At 37.1% G+C, this 23,605-nt stretch overlaps 1 protein-coding gene across 1 annotated transcript in view; it reads right to left on the bottom strand.

Annotated features, from left to right (window-relative positions):
• LOC128514418 (thrombospondin type-1 domain-containing protein 7A) overlaps window positions 1-23,605 on the bottom strand; it is a 158,649-nt gene that overhangs the window by 15,837 nt on the left and 119,207 nt on the right. The window contains exons 15-21 of the mRNA XM_053488266.1: window positions 15,486-15,664; window positions 12,449-12,454; window positions 12,097-12,230; window positions 9,466-9,619; window positions 6,558-6,699; window positions 4,862-4,977; window positions 2,188-2,305 (exon numbers count right to left, since the gene is read on the bottom strand). Of these exons, the coding sequence (XP_053344241.1) occupies window positions 2,188-2,305; window positions 4,862-4,977; window positions 6,558-6,699; window positions 9,466-9,619; window positions 12,097-12,230; window positions 12,449-12,454; window positions 15,486-15,664 (849 nt within the window). The remainder of the gene's footprint in view (window positions 1-2,187; window positions 2,306-4,861; window positions 4,978-6,557; window positions 6,700-9,465; window positions 9,620-12,096; window positions 12,231-12,448; window positions 12,455-15,485; window positions 15,665-23,605) is intronic.

Raw genomic sequence — 23,605 nt, 5'->3', positions numbered from 1 at the left:
GATAAACTGATAGCTGCTTTTATGGTTGGTGAATGAATGAATAGATGGATTGATGGATAGATGGATGAATGGATGAATATATGGGTTGGTAAAAGAAATATCTTAGTGTGTAAATGGAAGGCTGGAGGTATAAATGTATAGGTTATTGGATGAGTGGATAGATAAATAGATAGAGGGATGGATGGTTGGTTACCTGCATAGTTAAATAGATGGGTGAATAGATAGATTATTGTGTGAACCAAAGGTTGACTGGCTGGGTAGCTGGATGGATGACAGCAGTTTTGATGAATCTGTGAATGGCTGAATGGCTGAATGGATGGATGGATGGATGGATGGATGGGAGGATGTGTTTGTGGATGAAGGGAGAGCTGGCTGGATAGATACATGAGTGATCAAGTGGGTGATTGAATTGGACGAATGAAAGCTTGCAAAAGTAGATGAATAGATGGATGGATAATAAACCCGAGTGATGTTATATGAATGGAGTGGTGGATTATTAGATTTATTAATGGATGGATGAACAGATGGATGCTTGTAGACTTAAATTTGATTATATCAACCACTACTGTACACCTTAGACTAAAAGTCTGAATACTTTAATAAGAACAGTTTTAATTTAATCACCTATCAATAATTCATACACAACATCCAGTTTATAATCATTATTCGGGTATGCATTATTAAAAAAAGGGACAAATTAAGTTTAGCTTTTAAGCAGCTCTCATGAAACTAAAACCCAGCTGAACATCCTGCTGACTCACAGTTGCTTCATTTTTTTTTTCCACAGTTTTTTTTTGCCAATAAAAACAAGAACAATCTGGTTTAAGCCTTGTAAAGTTATTTGGCAAACTTGAATAAGTTTATCAAGCCATGGAATAAAACAGATCTTTGTAATGGACTCAGAGATTTTGGGATGAAGAGATTTCTCCAGCCTCCATCACAGAGCAGGCTGGGGGAGATAATGTACCGTCTACACTCTGCACAATAGATCCTGCCACATTCTCTGTCTGACTCCGTCTCTTTATCTGCTCCTCTGTCTTCCAGTCTTGCTGTGAGCTGTCACTCTCCGTCTCTGACTCACTGCATTTATATTCATCCCGCTTCCTGGCGCTTGGGCCACACAGGATTAACACACCTCCTTAAAAAACACACACTCGTCCCCTCCTCTCTGTATAACCCCCATGGCCACATGCCACTCTTTTAAATATTAGTTTTCTTTCTCTTTGGAGATCTAATCACATAGATGGACAGACAGCTCCATCTCATCCTCTTTAAACAAAGAGAAATCCATTCACCCATCCATCCATTCATCCATCTGTAGATCTATTAATATTATACAGGCAGCATACTCCATGTTCTATGGGTAAATAGAAGTATTAATAAATGAGTGTGTGTGCATTCAGGACAATAGATGGATAATAAATAAATAATAAATAAATGAACACATTAATAAATAGATGGTTAAATAGATGGGTGGATGAATGAATGAATGGACAGATGAATTCTTGATTGAAGGGTTAGTGATTCTAATAGATGTGTAAATGGATGGATGATGGTTGGATAAATGGATGGATAGATATATTAATTGTTGAATTGGGTGGGTGAAAGGTTTGGAAACGTAGATGAAAGAATGAATGCATGGATGCATGGGTGAATGAACAAATGGATGGATTGATGGATGGATGGATGGATGGATGAATGGGTGACTGAATAAATAGATGAAGGATGGGTGAATTAAAGTATTATTTGATTGTTTGGAGAGATGGGTTACTGGGTGGATGGACAGCTGGTTGGATGTACCTATAGATTAATAGATGAACGGCTGGTCTGTGGTTGGAGGATTGTATGGGTTGTGTGTGTGTGAGTGTGTGTGTGTGTGGGTATGAAAGATTGCAAAAATGAATTGCTGGATGACAAAACATTCAGTTTGAGTTTTTCCTTTACATTTAAACCTAAGTGAAATTACTGGACAGTGGAGTATGAGGTTTCAAAAGTATTGGCACTTCACTTTTAGTTGGTGAACTGTAATGTCTAACATGTCACATTTGTACCGTGGCTGTTACAGACTTTTTCAAAATCCCTATTATCCATATTATAGTACATTAATAGTATATTAATAAAAATATATTCAGTATCTCAGACAAACAACTGTCATATATGAAAGTTTAATAATTTTTTTCCCCTTACCGTCCAGGCCACAGGTCTGAGAGCACTCTGTCCACACTGACCATTCTGAGAGCTGGCAGTTTACTGGGCACTCCACCATACAGGAAGCGTTCATCTGCCAGGTTTTCTCCAAACCCAGCTAACACACACACACGCACATGCACGCACACGCACACAGCATTAATTTTACACTTGCATTAGTAAAGGAAGAATAACTTTCCATAATATAGATATGAGTATCATATTACCATAAATCTATAAAGCATCATACACATTTTATACATTTTGATAAATTTAAATTAGAATAATTTTAAATAATTTCCATCCCACAGCAATTATCATGAAGCCCTCTCTCTAAACTTTACAGCGTAAAAAAATCCTGTAAAGTTTTGTTGTAATATGTTGTTTTGTATATAGAGCAACATGTTGTAATGTTTTATGTAGTATTTTGTAAAGGTTTCAGATTTTCTTATATAAAGCTTTACAACATATAACATAATATTATAACTTTACACCATACTATAAACATGTATCCTTAAACAGTTTACTATAAAACTTTACAACATACTGTACTGTAAATGCCTACCTAAAACACACATTTTTAAACAATATACTACGAAACTTTAGAACTTTGCACATTTCAAAATTCCATAATATATTGTATTTTTGCAGTACATGTTTGTTTTTTTCAGTGTACAGTATGTTGTAAAGTTTGGTAGTATTTTGTAAAGTTTCAGGTTTTGCACTATAAAGCTTTACAGCATAATACAAAACACTGCAACTTTACATCACACTATTCATTTCTATACTTAAAACCTTTTATACCCCAAAAACTACAATACACTACTTTTTCAAATAATTTACTACTAAGCCATACAACTTTACATGACTAAACAGTAAAATACAAATCTTAACATTTTAAACATACACACACATATATATACCTGGAAAACAAGTGATACATTTAATTAAGGTTTCTTAATAAAATATTTAATTTATGTATAAATATATAATTTGTCATTTAGTTGTATAGACATGACTAATCTAATTACAAGCTTTTAGAATAAAATGTGATTAAGGATTATAGCTGTAATGACCATCAAATATAAATAATTCTATTAACAATTATTTATGAATGAATTATAAATATAGGTACAATGTATTTTCCTTAGTTAAAAACCATAAAACATTATAACAATGCATTTGATTCATGAATCTATTGTAAGGTTGTGCATGTGTTCATAGGTCATTAGCCATGGAAAGCATTACTGAGCAAACAGAAGACTGAAGGCCCTCTTTTTCCGCACATTGATCTTTGTTGTAACTGCTGAACAAGGTTAACACTCCGTCAAACAAAACTCACAGGGTCTAATTATAGACACTCTGAATGATCTTCCTTTACACTGCTTTGACCCTGTGGGGTCTGAAAAACTCCAAGAACTCATTCCTTCTTGGAAAAAAATCTTTACACTGGGATACAAAGGCTAATCACCTGAGCAGTGTTTTCAAGGATACATCATTTGTACATTGGGTTTCCTGTTGCAAAAGGGCATTGTGGGAGATTTAGGGGCCTGTTGTTCTTCGTAGGCTTGTAGAGTGTGTGTGGATTGATCAGTGGTGGACAAACAGGACTTACTGAATGTATTAGTGAGCAGTACATCCTGCATGCTGCCAGTTTTATCATTGCAGAGAAACAGACTAGGGTAAGAAGTGGTAGCTTAGTCAATATAGTAATGTATGTGTTACGATATGGTTATGTTTATGATAAATATTATAAACTATTTTCTTCGGGATTAATAAATATCTTATTTTATCTTATCTTATCTTATCTTATCTTATCTTATCTTATTATGGGTTGTAAACATGGTGCATTACAAGCAGTGTCCATAACACACCTTAGTAAAAACATGCCAGTGAATTACACAAAATCAAATAATGACATTTAATGAATTTGACAACAAAATTTTTCACAATAGGTTCTTGTTTTGTTGTGAATAAATACAACATACTGAGCAGACTATAAGTAGTGTCATAAGCATAATTTGTAATCTTTTATAAATGCATTGCTATAAATTGAAATATCTCTTCATAAATAATTACAACGTTGTGTATGATGCCTTATAAACACATTCTTACATAGTGTATAATAAATGCATGCATCGGTTACAATATCTTTTAGTGACTGACAAATGTTTCGGACTTTGTGCTTGCTTTAGTGCCTGATCTTTTTTTGTGATGTTGTTTTTGTTGTTTCTTCATTTCTTCTGATTTTTTTTTGTGTTTTTATCATAATTATTGTAGTTGTGTTACTTTACTGTGGCTTTGTGTTAAAAAACCTGGGGCAGGGGTAGTTTAGTGGTTAAGGTGCTGAACTACTGATCCCAGGTTCAATCCCCAGCACCACAAAGTTGCCATTATTGGGTCCTTGAGCAAGGCCCTTAACCCTCAACTGCTCAAAGGGGCGTCTGCCAAATACCGTAATGTAAATTTAAAACACAAAGCCCCTGAAAATGAAACAATCAACCAAGTCCTAATGCAAACACCAGGTCTAAAGCATGAGAAGTCATTAAAAGCTATGCCTATTACTGTACATACGGCATACACATACAGTATAGCCTTTATAAAAAACACTACCATGAGAAAGTTTAACAGAGGCTATAAACCATGCTGCACATCTGATACTCCGTGAACAAACCTCCTGGCAGAATCTGAGGTCCACTGATTTGCCGTCACTTCTCACACAGTCCAGCATGCGTGTCTTCAGCCCTCTTCCACACACAGCGCTGGCACTTAACTGACACGTGCTCCAATCTGAATGTCATGCACACACAAACACTCAGAGATTGGTCACATAATTATGATTAAAAACAGCAGTGTTAATGAGACTGCACGGTTCCTGTACAAAATAATAGCAGTCATCAGCAATTTGTATATGAACGTCTTCCAGGAATTATTGGTCACCTGCTAGTTCCCGCCCACCTGCTACTGTACTGTAGGTCACCTCTCTCCAATGAAATCAAAGCTTCTACTTGGAGATGTTAAAGTCTACCACAAGACTCGTGCTGCTTCACGGGGCAGTCTATAACACTTTGAGAAAAACGCTATCCGCCCTCTTTTACATATTTGGACTCACAGATACACATGATTGGCTAGTGACACTATGATTGACAGGTGAGAAAGTGAATATGGCCCTCCCACTTTTATTTTTATTTATTTTTTTTATCCTGGCTATGGACAGCTGCGGCATCGCTACAAAAAATAACAAGCATACACATATATACCTTAAAAACAAGTTACATATATACCTAAAACATAATGTTTACTTTAATTAAATATCAATTACTTAATGAAACATTTGAAAAAAATAATAATAATGTTGGATAATTAATTTTTAATGACTTCATTTCAAAACCAAAAGTGATCCCTGTGTCCTGAGTAGAAAGTGATCCGTTGGTCTGTATACCTCTACGGGGCACTAAAAGGTTTTCTAGCAACAATCTCAGACATAAAGCTCATAAAACATTTTCTGCTGATCTTCAAAGGAGTTCTCAAAGGATCGAGACTCTGTCACCATATCAACAATTATACGTCTTTCTTTGTTAAATAACACCAACGTTTATTATTAGACTTATTGTGTGACAAGCCAGGCAAGTCCCTCTGAATGAGCCGCTACCATAGAAACGCTAACATAGAATTAGAACTGGGGCGTTCAAGTCAAACTGGGACTTTTGATTGTGCAGAACAAAAGCACACAGTAAAAACGAGCTTTATTTCTGCGTATAATCCCCTGCCACACTTATGCACTTATCCCAGTGTTTCACCACTGCTTGGATACTATCAAAGTAGTATGTAGTGCTTCAAGTCTGAAACGCTGGCCTCCCAGGAACTCCTTTAATGGCCCAAACATGTGGAGCTCAGGACTGTAGTGGGGATGTGGCGATAACCTTCAGCCGAGTTTCTGTAATGTGCAAGTGGTGTTAGTGGTCAGATGCGTCTCTTCCGCAGGTTGTCAACAAGTATCCCGTAAATTTCAACGCATCAGATGTTCCTCTTGCTGAATGTTCACGGGATTGACTGCAGTGGGCTATGAGCCACCTCGTCTAAGATCATCATTCATGAACATACGGCCTTGTTTAAAATGTTTGCACCATGTAATGTTTTACTGCAAAGGAGTCTCATCACTGTACCGCGTTTAACTTGATTTATCTTCTGTAAATGTCAATCACTTTTATGCCTCCATTCACCAGAAATTTCACGGCAAGGCCCAGTTTGACTTGAACACCCCTCGCATACTGTAAACCTACGAGAACTACAGTATAGAGCTGCACAACTGTCTGCTTTTAAAGAAAACGAATCGACACCTTCTGACCAATCAGAATCAAGGATGATACCCGTGATGTTGTAGCTGTAATGGAAGCAGTTCCTGTTGAACACACATGGCTCCGCCTCCATGCTTTTGGGACACTCTTCGCCCTCCTTGGGCATGCGAAGTGCGTGAGCTGTTCTCTGTCGATCCCCATGGCCACTACAAGGCTTTAACACACACACACACACACACACACACACACATGTAAAACATAAATGGAGTTCATTATTAAACCGAAAGCCAAGTGTACACACAACACAGCAGATGGCCACTCATAAGGAACACCCACACAAAGCCGAGCTCGATTTAATCGAAGACGTTTAAGTAATTTTTATGTTTTTAAAACCTCAATAGATGACAATCATAACTGAAGTCAACAAAGAAATAAGATCTCCCTGACATCATAACCCAGAATACTGAGAGAGAGAGAGAGAGAGAAACCACACAGCAGCATGAGGCAGCATAAGAGAGTGTTTGCTGCCTTTTTCCCTCTTTTTTTTTCTTTTAAAGGTTTAAAAGAGAGTGCGAGAGCGCTGGGATAACTGCCCCGGCGTCATGAATAACACATGCGGGGCCTGACTCCACACTAAAAGCTGTGATGCCGAGCTGAATAGACTGTGATTAACAACTTGTCATGGCCGGCAGGGAAAAAGGAGCAGGAGAAGAAGAAAGAGGAGACTGGAGTCAGAACGGTCCTGAGGCAAAAGGATGAACACTGAGCTGGAAATTAGTGACGACCAAAAAGAAAAGGGGGAAAAAAAACACTAATTAGTTGTTCCTATTTACATAGCTTCATTTGCATAAAGGCATAAATGTAATTACGAGTTCTCGTTAGTCACAGAGAGTTCTTAGTGTGTGTGTGTGTGTGTGTGTGTGTGTGTGTGTGTGTGTGTTTGTTTCTGTAAACAAGTTTCACTTTTTGTGTTGTGACTCGGTAATTTGGTGAGAAATGATTAATTGGTGTTCATTCAGAGACGTTCACTGCAGCGTGATTACAAGACAAGAAAGCTGGATTTAAGCTGAATCGAAGTTTAATGATGCTTTCCTGGACAAGTCACTGCTGCTCTGCTTGTAGAACTGCTTGAGGGCGAGCAGACAGACAGATAGACAGACAGACAGATAGACAGACAGACAGACAGACGGATGGGTTAGATGAAATGATGGGTGAGGAAATATATAAATAAAGTCAGACAGGCAGATAAAAAGTTCATTTGTAGGGTGGATGAAGGGATAAATGGATAAATACTGTACACATGCACACACACACACACACACACACACACACACACACGGAAGCAGACAGTTTAACAGATGGACAGATTGAGATAAAGTGACAAGGATAGACACAAGTAGACAAAGACAGACAGAAAGAGAGCAGTGGACAGAAAAAAAGAGAAACACACAGACAAGCAGAGTAGGTTAATTAAACAGGAAGCTACAGAAGAAGCAAGGCGAAGCAGACTGCTAAATTCAGTAAAAAAAAACAGACACGGACTGTAAGTTTCTGGACGCAGACGGACAAACAGATACAGACAGGCACAGTTAAACAGACACAGATAGACACTGAGTAAAAGGTAGGCAGACAGACAGGCAGACAGATGTACAGTACAGACATACAGGTAAAGGCAAAGTCAGACAGCTAGACACAGTTAGGTACATATCGAACAGTTGGTACCATAGGCAGACAGACAGACAGACAGACAGACATAAAGACACAGTCTGTATGTCTAGACACAGGTCAGATTTGCTACAGACAGCTAGAGACAGTTAAACAGACACAGACAGCAAGGGAAGAACTCTCGGCAGACAGACACAGTTAAACCGATGCTCACAGAAAGACAGCTTGACACAATTAAACAAACACAGTCAGACAGGCAGACACATTTAAACAGACAAACAAACAGACAGACAGGCAGGCAGACAGCAAGACATAGTCAGACAGACATACAGACAAATTTAAACTGATGCTCACAGAAAGACAGCTCGACAACGGTAAACAAACACAGACAGACAGCTAGGCACAGAAAGACAAACATACAGACAGGCATAGACAGACAGACTGAAAGGAATATACTGCTGGTAGACAGACAGTTAGGCAGGCAGGAAGACAGACAGATTGACACAAGTAAACAAACACAGACAGTCTAGACGCAGTTTACCAGACACAGACACAGGCAGACAATCGGTTAGACACAGTCAGATCGACAGATGGATAAATATGATATGAAAGCCATTTTAAATCTGCAGCAAGTCTGACCTTGAGTGCGGAGGTTAGAAACACAGAAACGCATAAACGCAAACAGAAATACAGAATAAAAAGCACACAGAAGGTGGATGGATAAAAACAGGTTGTTAAAGAGAGTAAATAATGAACAGGTCCAATTAATCAACAGAGCAATCGTTAACGAGAAGGGAAACTAATTTCAATGAATTAGGAGTGAATTGGGTTTAATTTAGCAGCCAGGAAAACGCTCAGCATGTGCACGGAAAGGAAACAACAACAACAACAGCAACAACATCTGTCTTCTGTGTGAAGCTGCAGAGAAAACGCCAAGTGTGTGGAAAAAAGGTGGGAGACTCAAAACTTCATATAAAGCCAAGATTTACCGTAGGATTCATTTCCTGCACAAGTTGCAATGATACAAACATTTTCAAAGTCTTTAATCGACCTCGACCTCGTTTAAGTCTCTTAATTAACGCCTTAAATAACGAGCTTGCTTTCTATTTACACCTAAATGCTCTACTATCACTCCATAATGCTAAGCAATGTGACAACTTACAGTATGTACGATCATCCACACTAAATAGATTGAGTATATAGATACTTATATAGCATTCAAAAGTTTTGGCCCCCCTTTATTTCAGTGGAAAAGGTGTTGTACTGTACAGTATATCTCCTCTAGACTCCTCCCACAGGGTTTTTTCTCTCTCACCAGCTGGCATTTGGTCCAGGGGCTCCACTCGGACAGCACGCAGCGATCCGGGCACGGCAGTCGGCTCTCACGTGTACCTGCGGGAATCTCCTCGGGGTCACACAGGTAATCCTCCACCACCTCGGTGGGACCATCGGCGGTGTTTAGCATGCACCTGTAAGTCAAGGACCTCTTTTATTAGTATATAATAATAAATAAAAAAGAACCAGTGGAATGTCTTATAAAAGAAGGGACTCATTTCATTACTTCAATCTGCAAATATTATGCCCTTCATACTGTATGTGTTTGCTGGAATTATTACTTTCTTTCTGTAAATATTTCCACCCACTTCAGGCATACAGTAATACAACTCCCGGAGTTCAAATATGCTTGATTTTAATCTTTATCTTCTTCCCTGTGAGTGTTTTTAATTTAACGTTTCACTGTAGGACAAATAAATAGAAAGAATCAAAGAGAAATTTTAAAAGAAATACTTTTTGTACTGGTATAAATACGAAAAGCGTTTGAGTAAAACTGGGAATTGAGATGAAATTTTTGCTGAATGCCGGTGTAAAAGTGATTGATATTTACAGAAGACTTTAAACACAGTACGGTGATGAGACTCTTACTGTAGCTGCAGTGAAACTTTTAAATGGCGCAAAGGTTTTTTTTAAGAGGACGGCCGTACATCTGTGAATGAGTCAGCGAGTTGAACGCCTAATCCGTAAAAATTTACAGATAACTTGTTATCAACTTGTGAAAGAGACACATCTGACCGCGGGAACTGTACACACAATCATTTACCATCACCACTTGCTCAGTACAGGAACTCAGGTGGGAGTTATTGCCACATCCTCCTAGTCATTTTCACATATTTGAGCCATTTAAGGAGTTCCTGGGAGGCCAGTGTTTCAGAGGTGAAGAAGGCAGTCTGATCATGGCTCTGGATAATAAAAAGTCCTGGTTTGACTTGAACGCCCCACATTTATGTGAATAAAAAAAAAAATAAAAAAAATAAATAAATAAATATATATATATATATATATATATATATATATATATATATATATATATATATAAATTTATGTTTAAGTTGTTTTTTATATATTTTTATATATATTAATACAAAATTATTTATTTTTTTATTACAAACACATGTTTATTTGATTATTGATTAAGTTCCATGTTCAAACATTTTAAAATTATTATCATTTGAAAAACTTTTCAATTAAAAACAACTTAAACATAAATTCAGACAAAACACAGACCTGAAATACAAACTACTCGTTCCTCTGTGATCATTTCAGTCTTGTGTGATGTTTCCAATACTGCCATCTCTACATGATATTACACTGACATGCCGTCCAGTGGTGTTTAATTTAACTGCCTATGATATTAAAAGAGGGGTGTTCAAGTCAAACTTTTGTTGGTGTGGAATTATAGAACACAGTTATGCGGGTCTTCTGTAAATGTCAATCACTTTTACACCTTCATTCACCAGGTCAGTTAATGTTAACATGGGATTACGCTAGGATGAGTGATCACTCAGAATACACCAGTTGTGGTGAAAACACCAGACGAGTCAAATATAGCAAATGAGTCTGGAATGCTTCGGTCTGGAGGTCTGGACTCTCTGATATGAACTGATACGTACCAGAAGCCCCGCCCCTTTCCATTAGTCTCACTTGCACTAACAAAATGCTTGGAGTACTTTAACACGAAATACAATTTAACAGTGTATGTTCGACCCTGCATGCATCAATTTCTTTTATTATTAGGGATGTGACCGAATTTTTTTTTCTTCTTTTTTTTAGATTTTCTTTTTTTAACTGGAATGATGAAATCTCTTGGAACCCACAAAAAGGTGTCAAATCTAACACTTTATAAATAATGTGAATGATTATGATAATAAATGGTAATTAACACCTTATTTTTTAAAAACCTTTTAAGCCCTTTGAGAAACAGAGCAATAGAAAAAAAAAGTCAGCTACTGTATGAGGATAGAAAACCGATATGCAAAGGGGTGGCATAAAAAAAAAATAAAAAAACAACATGCTGTGCATTATTGCAGAATCAGCTTAAAATCCGCCATCCAGCTGGGGTTTCACGATCATCTCTGCCTGCAAGCGGTTTTAGACTGAACAGCTGATCAAATTATTACTCCTCCTCCTCAGTCCTCTTCGTAAACACAACACGGTGAAAGTGCTCGTCTCCGTGTCTCTTTTAAAGGACAATAAAATCCTTGTGAGCCTTTCCCCTGAGCAGGGAAAAATCAGTATCGTAAAAAAACTGGCTGTGTGGCTGGTCAAGTCAGGTTTATGTGTAACGTACATTTAAAACCAATAAATGCTCAAACTGAATTGAATCATGTAAAAATTGATTCAAAAAATGTTTGTGCATGCTACAGTACATCAATTTTTTGTGCTTATTGCTGTTGTGATAAAATGTCAAAAGAGCTTAAAACCGTTTTCCAGTTTAACGTGAAATTTTGCTTCGGTGTGTAGTTTTGTGCTTTGTGAAGGAAAAAAAATAATAAAATGAACCTAAAAATTTAAAATCTTTCCTTGAAATCATGTGATTCAGGTTTAGAAACACTTACTGCGCCTTTGAAAAGAAACTAATTCGGTTAAAAGGACGTTAAAGGAGCCGTACCTGACCTTCCTGGTCTGCACCCCGTCACCGCAGTTCTCCTTCAGATCCACGTTGCTGACTTTCCACGTGCTCCATGGCTCGGCCACCCACACGTACTGAGAGCAGTCGCTCACGCACGGCACCACCTCGTACACCTGCAGCACACGCACACCCACAAAAACACACACATGCATACAAACGAGCATCACGGCAGCTGAGTCATCCCAAATAAAAGGACTTAAAACAAATTAAAGTTTCTGTGTCTAGTAACACAATGCACTTAAACACCTGCTTTCTCTAACAGCAGGAATTTACACGCTTTAGTGCGCAGGGAAAGACACATTTTTTAAAAATAAGGATTTTTCTAGCTTACCTGCGCCTGTGCTCGAGCAGCGTATTTGAGAGATCATCCAAAAAAAAAAAAAAAAAAAAAGGAGACATGAGAAAATTTATGATAGGAGCAAAGAATTTATAGAAAGTATTAAAAATGATACAGTACTGGTTAATCATAAGTGCAAATAAGATCCACAGATGAGGCTTCAAGTGGAAAATAAACATCTTAAATACAAACAGATCTAATCATCTGCTTAGAGTCAGAAATAGAGAGAGAGAAAGAGAGAGGGAGAGAGAGGGAAATGTTTCGTTTAGCAAATGAAATCATCCTGAAATCTTCAGCGGCTCATCGCCTCGGGGAGCCTCGGGTCTGATGAGAAGTATTTCAGGAATATATAAAAATAGAGAAGGAATTAAAATGCTGACAGGTTTCCTCGCCTTTCCTCCACTCGTTTTCCAAAACACACCGTGTTCTTATTATCCAGGAAAAATGCAGCTCTCCTAAATTTTGGACTCAAATAAGTAGCAAGTGTGAAATAATACTGTGATGCCTTAACCAAAAAGATTTATTACATCATTTGCTAAATAAATGAAAATAAAGAATAAAAGCTGTAATCATTTGATACAAAATCAATAATTGTTTAGTAAATGAATTGGAATCATCTCATAAAACTGTGCAGTAAATAAACATTTTGTTTATAAAAAAAATTATTTGATGATTTAGAAGCTTGAGAGAGAGAAAAAAAACAGCATTTGTAAAAAAAAAAAAAAAAAAAAAAACCCACAGCAATAATAAAAGTAAACTACCAAAACTTTTTTAGGTAGTAGATGGAAATCCAATAATAATAATAATAATAATAATTGTGAACTATACAGTAACTATTACAAAACACATGGAAATAACATTAATATCATATCCAAGATGTTGGTCTGTTATGGTATCTGGCAGCCGTCTAACCCAGGGCTTCTTAAACATTGCAGAAGTACTATGCAAAAGTCTATACACTCACTTAACTCACTCATCTTCTATACCGCTTTATCCCGTATTTATGGTCGCGAGGACCTGAAGCCTACACAGTGACCTATAAATCATTTAAGCATAAAAATTTAGGCATGAATCAGTAAAAAACAGGTTCAGATGATACAGATGATCAGGCCGGTAATAAGTATACAGTTGAACCTTGGATTACGAGCATAACTCGTACCAGAAGTGGGCTCGTATTCCAAAACACTCGTAAACCAAATTTAATTTTCCCATAAGAAATAATAAAGACTCAAATAATTTATTTCACAGCCCAAAAAATAAATACTTAAAGATAATTAACACAAAATATTAAGTAAAAATAAAATAAATTAACCTGCATTTTACCTTAAAAAAAAGTAAAGATAAGTGTTTCCGTTTGTTCGCGTAGGCGCTGTGTATGTGTATGTGTGTGTGTGAATCTAAAGTAGGCTCTCCCCCCTTCTCGTCTTACGCATTTACCCTTCGTCCTATCTTTTCACACACACGCGCACACAATGAAAACGCTGGTTTATCGGAAAAATAAACAAGAAATCTCTCTTAAAGACATTTGATTGAGTGACACACTAACAGAATCACTGCTGTAAAGTAAGAATGAAACAAATTAACCTGCACTTTACCTTTAAATAGAATCACGACAGAGCAGTGTTTCTGTGTAAAGCATAGAGAAAGAGTGCGTGTGTCTGTGGAGGCAAAGGTAGGAGGGGTCTGTGTGTGTGCAAAGAGCAGGCTAACCCTTGAGGAGTGAGAGAAAATGGATCTTTAACCTCTCTAATGAGACTTGCTTTTGCTTTACATGCGCGCTGTACACACACGCATACAGTCACAAAATGAAATATGTTTTATGCTCACACACATGGTCACAGTGTTATAGTAAACAGTACACGCGTGCACGGATGTTGATTATAACAGTAAGAGACGGCGCACTAAGACCCAGCATGGGAGACGATGACCCACAATTCCACAGCGCAAGAGAGAGAAAACCCATTGGCTCAGTTGTGATCACATGTCAAAACAAGAAGCGCGTGCGTGATACATGATACTCGGTGCTCGTAAACCAAGACTTGTTCGTTTTCCAAGGCAAAATTTATTAAAAATCTTTGCTCCTCTTGCGGAACACTCGCAACCATGTTACTCACAATTAGAGGTTTCACTGTACTGGTGATGCTGAATGCTGAGTGACTGGAACAGACGAGAGGGGAAATAAGGTTGCTGCTGAATTTGATCTTTAGAGCCTTTGCAGCCATGGGGGGACTTTTCGACAGTACGGTATATTATAGCATAGCGAAATTCTTTACATCTCTTATTCAAGCTTGTTAGAAAGCAGGAGTCAGGGGGCAGTGTCAACCAAAATAAGTAGGCAGGAGCAGCTTTAACTGAAAATAAACTCACCTGAGTCTTCATTTCATAAAGCGATTTTTCATTATGATTTTTTTTTAAACCATAAAACTTTCTGTTTCAAAATTTTCCACCGAAACGAGTCATTACTTTTGAGTTGCCTTTGGTGCTTATGCAATATGCTTGAATTTGGTGTTAATGTTATACAGGGGTGTCTCACATTTCCCAAATTTTCCCTGAACTGAGATTCATGGAAGTTCTTGGTCACTTAACTCTGTGATATCACATGCCTTAAAGCCATGACTTGGTAGAGTTTGCCAGTGTATGATTATGATGTAATCACCTGAAATCCTATATAAACTGTCTCAAACTCATGTCGAACCATATCTGGAATCTGCCATATTGTGGAATCTGTTATCCATTATAAAGTGGCACAATCCACTGTACTGTATGAATCACATACAAACTTTTTCAACTTAAAAAAAAAAACTTATAAAACTGCTACGATGTTTTCTACACTATAAATACATTTCAAAAGGGTCCAAAACTTCTTGGTGCATATGTTTACTTCTATTACTCCTATTAGCTTTAATTATGTGGGTTGTACAGATCAAATCTCACGCTCCCTCAGTTGTATTTCATGGACCACTGGTGTCTCAGCACCCCAGTTGTTGTAAACAATGCATGCTAGATTTATTACAAATTTTATACGTGTTACCTGATTGACATGGTCGAGTTTAGGGCACGGTCTCCCACCGTTGTATGGTTTCTCCCGAAGCCATTTGGAGCGAACTTTGACTCCACTGCCACAGGACTTGCTGCAGCGTGACCAGTTGGACCACTCGCTGAGTTTGCAGTCTGAAGGGCATGGGATGATGCAGGCCTCCTCGATGTAGCCTGCATGTGAACAGAGAGGTTCTGACGGTTATATCTAAAGCACAAGACAGTAAATCAAATGTATGATATGCTGCAAAGTGTGATTTTTTATTTATTTATATATATCAGAGTCAGGTTAGGATACAGAATAGATTCCAGATGCACACATGTGGCAGGATGACTGACCATGCATTGATTGATAGACTCACACTTTGGACCTGTCTGTATCCAGTGCTACGCAGAACAGATGATACACGTCCTGGCCTAAAAAATATTTTGATTGGTCCGCCCTTGGGTTTGATTAAGGGCCGCATTGCTAATGGCAATTCGACAACCTTATAGAAAGTCAAATAATTTATTTACATTATTTCCAGAGTAGCATTAATTTCCAGCCAAGATATTTTACTGATGATAAGAAAGTTGAACCAGTCTGTAAAGTCTTTTCTGGCACATCGCAAATACTTTTAAATGAGTTTAAGGTTAGGACAGTTTATGTGTGGAAATGAAACCTCGTGCTCCCAGAACCACTCTTTCACAATTTGAATCCTGGATTATGGTCGTGCCATCAGGGAAGAAAAAAATCCATAGAGGTGATAACCTGGTCATTCAGTACATTCAGGTCGTCAGCTGACTTCATTTTATTGCCACATAACGTTGTTGAGTCTAGACCTGAGTAACTGATCAAGCCAGATCATAACACTGTCTCTAGAGGCTTGTACAGTGGACACTATGCATGATGGGTGCATGGCTTCATGCTCTTCCCTTCTTACCCTGACACGCCCTTTTCTCTGATGATTTATCAGACCACATCGCTCCAAAGTGCAATCTTTATGCTCCCTAGCTCTTAAACTGAAGCCTTTTTTCTAATTCATCTCAAGTGGTTTTCTTCCTTCTGGGGTTTAAGACTGTGTTGGACAGATCTGAGCTTTATTCTGGTCATGTTAGCTTTATCTCTTTAGTTGTTCTCTTTGCTTGATGCAGGACTATAATTTGATCCTTTTGAAACACAGTACCATCTTTCACCCGACCACGGGATATGTCTTCTGACATGGCTGTTCAAAAAATCAATTAGAGTTAAAATGATTGTTGCAGCTGAAACACATTAATCACTGCAGTATTTATCCGTTTAAAACCTCTTAAGCATTTGCTTATTTAAATCCAAACGGGGACTTTATTTTTGGCCAGGCAGTGTACTGTACCTACTGTAGGAAATTAAACACTCTTTGTTGTGCTGTTTCATGAAAATAATTAATGATGGGTTGCTGTGATCAAGCAGAGTCACTATTAATTCACAAGTAGTTATTTTTAAATAAGTGTTGTGTTCTTTTTTATATAACAAAGCAATTTAGAAACACTGAGATCTTTTATTTATTAAATGACATGCCTTATGTTTCATCCATTTATAGTTTCATTTAATGATTTGGGCTAAACATAAAAAAAAAAAACAGGTTAGTTCATGTTGTCACTTATATTACAGCAGCTATAAACTGTTGTTTCCTCATCTGACTTTTTTATACCTGCCTCTTAAAATGAAAGTAATAACATATAATAACTATCCCATAAATATCCTAAATAAACTGGTGTTTTGAAACTGTTCGACTGCTGCTGAATCAGAAAAATAATCAAAACTTTTATGGCCATTCAGAAACCTTCAGTTATTATTTATTATCCTCCAGAGTTACATTCTGAGGTTCTCATACATTTATTTGGTACTTGTTGCACCACTTGATACCACACACACACACACACACCATGTACTGTACATTTGTTAATGATGTGCGTGGGATTTTTTTGTGAGTACAGAAATCCTAACACACCGTAATGACCAGGAAGTGCACACCTGCTGAATTTCTGTTATGTGTTCACACGTCTGAGTTTGTGCAGCATTTCAGCGAAAAATAGACAAACACTGTGAACGTGCTCAGAGCAGCACAAAGTGGAAAACAGTGTGAAATTGAACAGAATCCATTTCCCAAAGAAAACTGATGGAGGAGTGGGGAGAAAGCCTCAAATAAGACAAGTCCACGATCTTATAAATTACTTTATAATTTATGATTAATAAAGGAAAGAAGAAATAAGGAAGATATGTGTACAAAAGAAGAACAATAAAGAAGTAAAAGAAAGAAAGAAAGAAAGAAAGAAAGAAAGAAAGAAAAATAAGTACAATATTAATAAAAATTGTAAGCAAAGTAATGTTATTTGATAAATGTGTAAGAGCAAGAAATATACAAATGCATAAAGAAATAAAGAAAAATTAAATAAATACATATATAATAAAAAATAACAGAAGAAGAAAGAAAAAAAGAAAGAAAAAAGAAAGATAAAAAAAGAAAGAAAAAATAAAGATAAAAAATAAAGAAAGAAAGCCAAGTAAAAAAAAATGAAGTAAAATAAAGATTTTTTGTTAAATGATAGAAGTAAGAATATTCATTTTGAAATTAAAAAGAAAAGAAGAAAGAAGTAAAAGAAAAAGAAAAAAGAAAGAAAGAAAATATAAGGACAATATGAATACAAGACAAATAAAATAAAAAAATCTTAATGTAAGAGATAAGGGAAAGAAAGGAAAAGAGAAAGAAAGAAAGAAAGAAAGAAAGAAAGAAAGAAAGAAAGAAATATAAGTAAAATAAGACTGAAAAATTAAAGCATAGCACACTGGAAAAACTCTAAGTAGATGAATATTGAATGTTGATACAACAGGTAACATTGTGTACTTGAAAACTAGTTTATAACACTAGTTTATAACTGTCCAAATAATAAAAATCATTTTTTAATTGGTTGTTTTTGAAAAAACACTGGCAGTACCAGCAGCGGTCATGACTATCTAAAGCAGCTATGACTTTAGATAACTTAATAAACCACTTTACACTGTCTGGGGTTAATGAAACAGCTCATTGTCAGTGTCACAATGTCACTCTTTTTTTATTTAATTTATTTTTTTACCTCAAATAATAATATTAACATCACTTTTACAAAAGCTGCACTACCCAAGAAACTGATTAAAGGACAGTTTTATGCAGACATGGGGTATTTTTTTTGTTAGAAGAGTGTTTGAGCCTTCTAAAAATGGCTTCAGAATTTGTTTTATCTGGGTTTAGAAAAAAATCAGCATGTATTTATTTTCGGAATAACAGTTAATCTGCTAGTTATTTCTGTTACTGGAATATACTGTAATGTAAGGCGGTCTATGACAGACACAAGCTGAGGTTAAATTTACTGGAGCTACAGTAGCATGCTCGTCTATGAATACTATATTGGTTAACTTATTTGAATGAAAATACACATTGAGTAAATACCTGGCTAATTTAATGCAGATTATAATACAGACAGACAGTGGCTCACACTTTTATTACAAATCTATGGAAATATTGTATAGAAACAAAAAAGAATCAGAAACAATATGTAGCTTTAACCCATCATTAGAATTCCAGAAACAGGCTTTTACACACTCTGGTGATGTATAGCCTTATTGATATCTTTTATTTTTAGCATAACTAAATATTTTGTGAAATTTATTTATCTTTGTCTTTACAAGACTTCTCTCGTTCTCTATAACCAGATCTCTCCTATAGAAGATTGGGGTCCGAGGGGTGACGACTGGACTTTTGGAGCTACTGGAGGAGCACGAACAAGCTAGTCTTGTAGGGTCTGGGTGACTATGCAGCAGCTTTAGGAGTGATGTTCGGTCAGGTCTGTGCTCTGTACACTGAATTCCAAAAGGACTGGACGAACACCTATGAACCCATCCAAATAATTCTTATTGGACTTGGAGAAGCACGTCCCCCTTAGATCCACATTCCGAGAAACAAACTGGAACTGGTCCTGGGGTTCTGTGACTTCTTCCAGCTGTTAACCTCTGTAGTACTTCAGCATGCCTATACAGTATGTGTTTTTTATAATGTGTTTTATCTGGAACAACACACACAGTGCTCTGACTTTCCTTCCCACAATGCACCTCTCCACACACCTGCAGGCATGTACTGTACAGAAAGAGAAGCAACAACAATGGTCTACAAACATCTTTACTACACCATGTTGTGCTATCTGTCAGAGGATGACCTCGTGGTGACCTCGTTCTGTCAACATTACAGACTTCCTCTTCTGTCAAAGCCAAACCCACATTCTAATGCATAGCAGATACAATTACAGAGAGCAAGCTGGAGATGTATGGGCACCTCAAATGTCAAACACTTCCTCAAGCATTTCCTCACACAATGTGATTCAGAATCAATGGATCTCTTAGCATGCTGTGCACAAAATGTGGGGGTGAGATGATCGGGAAACTAGGTTACCAGGAAATGAGATGATCAGAAGATACAGTAAGACAATTACTGTAGGTCAGTCTAATATTATCATATATTATCATATTACAATCCTACCTTAAATATCAGGAATTTAGATGACCAAGATAGAAAGATAAGAAGATGCAATGATCAACGGTGAGAACATCAAGAACTGAGATGATCTGAATGAATGATGAGAAGATTACATGATTGCTGAATAAGATGATCAGTAGATAAGATGATTTCTGGATTAATTGGTCATGAAATAATATTATTAGGAGATGAGATTATTTCTAAATAAGATGATCAGGCGATGAGAAAATTTCTGGATAAGTGAAAAGATGATCAAATGAAGAGATGATGAGGCAATAAGATAATAAGCAGATACAGTAAGATAATCAGGAGATAAAATTATGACGAGATGAGATGTGAGTCGATGTATTAATGATGCCAGCAAGAAGTGAGATAAATGACGGGAAAGCCTCGGGCAGTGTGTCAGGCAGCAGGCATTATTAATATATAAACCTGTTACAGCTAAAGAACAGAGACACTGATAATGAGAGCGGTGAGACAGACAGGAAAGTGAGAATGAGACAGTTTAAAAGACAGAGCTGAAGGACACTATATAATGTCAATCTTTATTTAATCTACATTAGAGTTACTAATAAATCGAATAGAAATAGCAAGTTACAGTAGTTAAGGCTACAGATTAAAAAGAGGAGAGAAAAGAGAGCTAACATAGAGAAAGATGTATATGGACAGAGGGAGAAAACGAGAGAAATAGTGAGACAGGTCGAATGAGAAAGCCAGAGGCAGAAAGATAAAGCGAGAAAAGGAGAGACAGACAGAAAGATGAACAGTGACACTAAAGAAGACAAAGTTTGAAAGAAAGACGATGGAAGAAACAGAAAGAGAGTGATAGATAGCAATGAAGCCAGAGGAAAACGTAAGAGAAAGACTGATCAAGACACTGAAATAGAGTGACAGACAGAGGTCCTGAAAGAAAAAGACAGAGAGACACAGACAGATTTTAAACACACTTTATTAGGGAAATAATATTTACTTATTTACACTTTTTTGTGTCTGGTGTTTGTTTACAGTGATCTTTGTTCTCTTTTTTTTTTCTAAGTAAAAGAAGTTTTAGTTTAGGTTTTGTCCATTAATATTTAGTCCTATTTACAGTTTGTGTTTTGCTTCAGCTGTTGTCCATTGTTTGGACGGCAAGTTTTTTGTTGCTTCTTGAATCTTTTTTGCGTCTTCTGCTGTTCTTTTAACATTTTTCTGTCTTTTCTCAGTTTTAGACAGCTGTAGAAAGAGGTTTACTTGCTCCTCGATGTCTATGGGTGTGTGTGGACATCTCGGCCATTTGTGTCCAATAGCCCACACTCGAAGCGCCTCAGACGCTCCGTGGTGGCAAAAACAGTGTAACTGTTTTTTTTTTTTTTTTTACCATCTTAACACTTAAAATTCACATCAAGTGTCTTTTGATTATTTAAAACCATTAAATTCTGTCTGCGTAAGGACACAACGTGTCTGACAGTGAAGCTCTTACTGTACATCCGAGCGGGATGGGGGCTAACGAACTTCACAAAGCGGGCCAGCTCCCTCATAATCACCTCATAAAGACTACATTCCAGTCTTTATTAGCGTGCTTACAAAATTTGTCTTTGTCAGAAACACTCTCACACCCTTTTTTGCTTTTTGTTTATTTAATGTTATTAAATATGTTTATGATGTTTATAAATGTTTACAAATTTAGATTGATGTCATTAATAATGTTTATAAAACTTAATAATGTTTTAAAACTTATTTATTTATTTTTTTATTACCAAAATTTTTTTGTTAACATCCATGCCAATAAAACCCTTCTGTACTGAAGTGAAAGACAAAGATAAAGAGAGACAGACAGAGAAAAAGGGGGATGTGAAAAAGATAAAAAAGACAAAGAAATGGAGAGACAGAAATTGAGACACACAGAAAAAAGGAAAGACAGACAGAGGCTGAGAGACTTAAAGGAGGAGAAGGCAAAAGAAAAAGAGAGACAGAAATACTGACAGAAACAGATAGAGCAATCACTGTGTTCCAAACCAGCTGTGACAGCATCTCTCTCTCTCTCTCTCGCTCTCTCTCTCACACACACACACACACACACAGTTTGACTCTGTACGTGTTTGCCCCCATGCGCAGAAGGAAGGTGTGACAGGAATCTAATTAACGCGTCCCATTTCAGCTCTGAAAAAGAGTGAAAAACAGCGAACTTCAATCCTCACGGCAATAAACAGTGAAAAGCTGCACTGCACAAACTGACCACATATTCAATTAAACACAGAGAGAGCGAACACAATGAGAGAACGGCCGAGTGAAAACACGCCGCATTGAGATTTAACAAAATATCAATACTCATATTGGTCCGAGTGACTTTAATACACACTCAATTTTAGTTTTTTTTTTTAACTGCGAGCGACCTGAAACGATTCAGGAGAAAATTGCACGAACAATGTTACATCACGTTTCCCAAAACACGTTTCATCGTCCCAATCTGAAAAGTCTTCCATTTATTAACTCCAACACTGACTCACTCTCGTCATCTATAACACGTTATCCTGTATACAGGCTCACGGGAGGCCTGGATCCTATTCCAGGAGATCTGGGGCACGAGACGTGGTACACCCTGGACGGGGTGCCAATCCATTGCAGGGTACACACCCAAACTCACACTCTCATTTACACACTATCATGCCAATTAGCCTAATCTGCCTGTTTTTGGACTGTGGTGGGAAACCCACCAAGCACAGGCAGGACATGCGATCTCCATGCACACGGACCTGAGGTGGGGATCGAACCCCGGGCCCTGGAGGTACAAGGCAATAGAGTTTATTTACTAAAATACACAAGGTTTATAATCAACTCCAAAAGTAATACATTTATATTTATGTCAGTTGCCGGAGCCTCTTATTCAGAATGACTTACAAATGTGCATTAAATTCTTTATCAATAAATACATTCTCATACTGGTTCACTAGGGCACAGACTAAGAGCCATGAGTCTCTTCTGGGGAGGGGTTTTTATTCGTTAATTTGAGTACTCTAGGAAGAAGTAGGTCTTTAGTTTGTTCCATCACCAAGGTGCCAGAAAAGAGAAGATGAATAAAAATGACCACAAATGAATACCTTCCTTGTTCCCTGAGAGATGGTGGGACAAGTTAGAGGGAGTGTGGTGGAAAGTGGGATGCGATATGTGCTTAGAGGTAAGTGGATGCTTGTCTGTTTTTGACTAATACTGATACTGGTGATACTGCTTCATTAGGTCACAGACTAAGGGTACCATCAGTCTCTATTGGGGTTTTTAGATGTCATTTGAAGACTCCCAGGGATTCAGTTGTTCAGCGTTGAAAAGAAATGTATTCCAGAAACACAAAAACAAGCTGATTGACTTGTCCGGATAGAAAAGGACAACTTCACCTCAATGTTCTGAAAGACAAATTGTCCATGGTTACCCCAAGGTTGCATGGAGTGTCCAAAGGTGAAACCATGAAGTTGTCCAGGGAGATGGTATGATCATGAATCATCTGAGCTGTATTGTTGTGATCCTGCAATCCATGATAAGAAGTCTGCCAGAGTGTAAACAGTGTCTTAAAGAGTGTCTGAGTTGAATGTCAGTAGAATAAGAATAATCCACACAG

Source organism: Clarias gariepinus, chromosome 26 (assembly GCF_024256425.1).
Source record: "Clarias gariepinus isolate MV-2021 ecotype Netherlands chromosome 26, CGAR_prim_01v2, whole genome shotgun sequence".
Taxonomy (NCBI): Eukaryota; Metazoa; Chordata; class Actinopteri; order Siluriformes; family Clariidae; genus Clarias; species Clarias gariepinus.
This window is presented reverse-complemented; position numbering and strand designations above follow the sequence as displayed.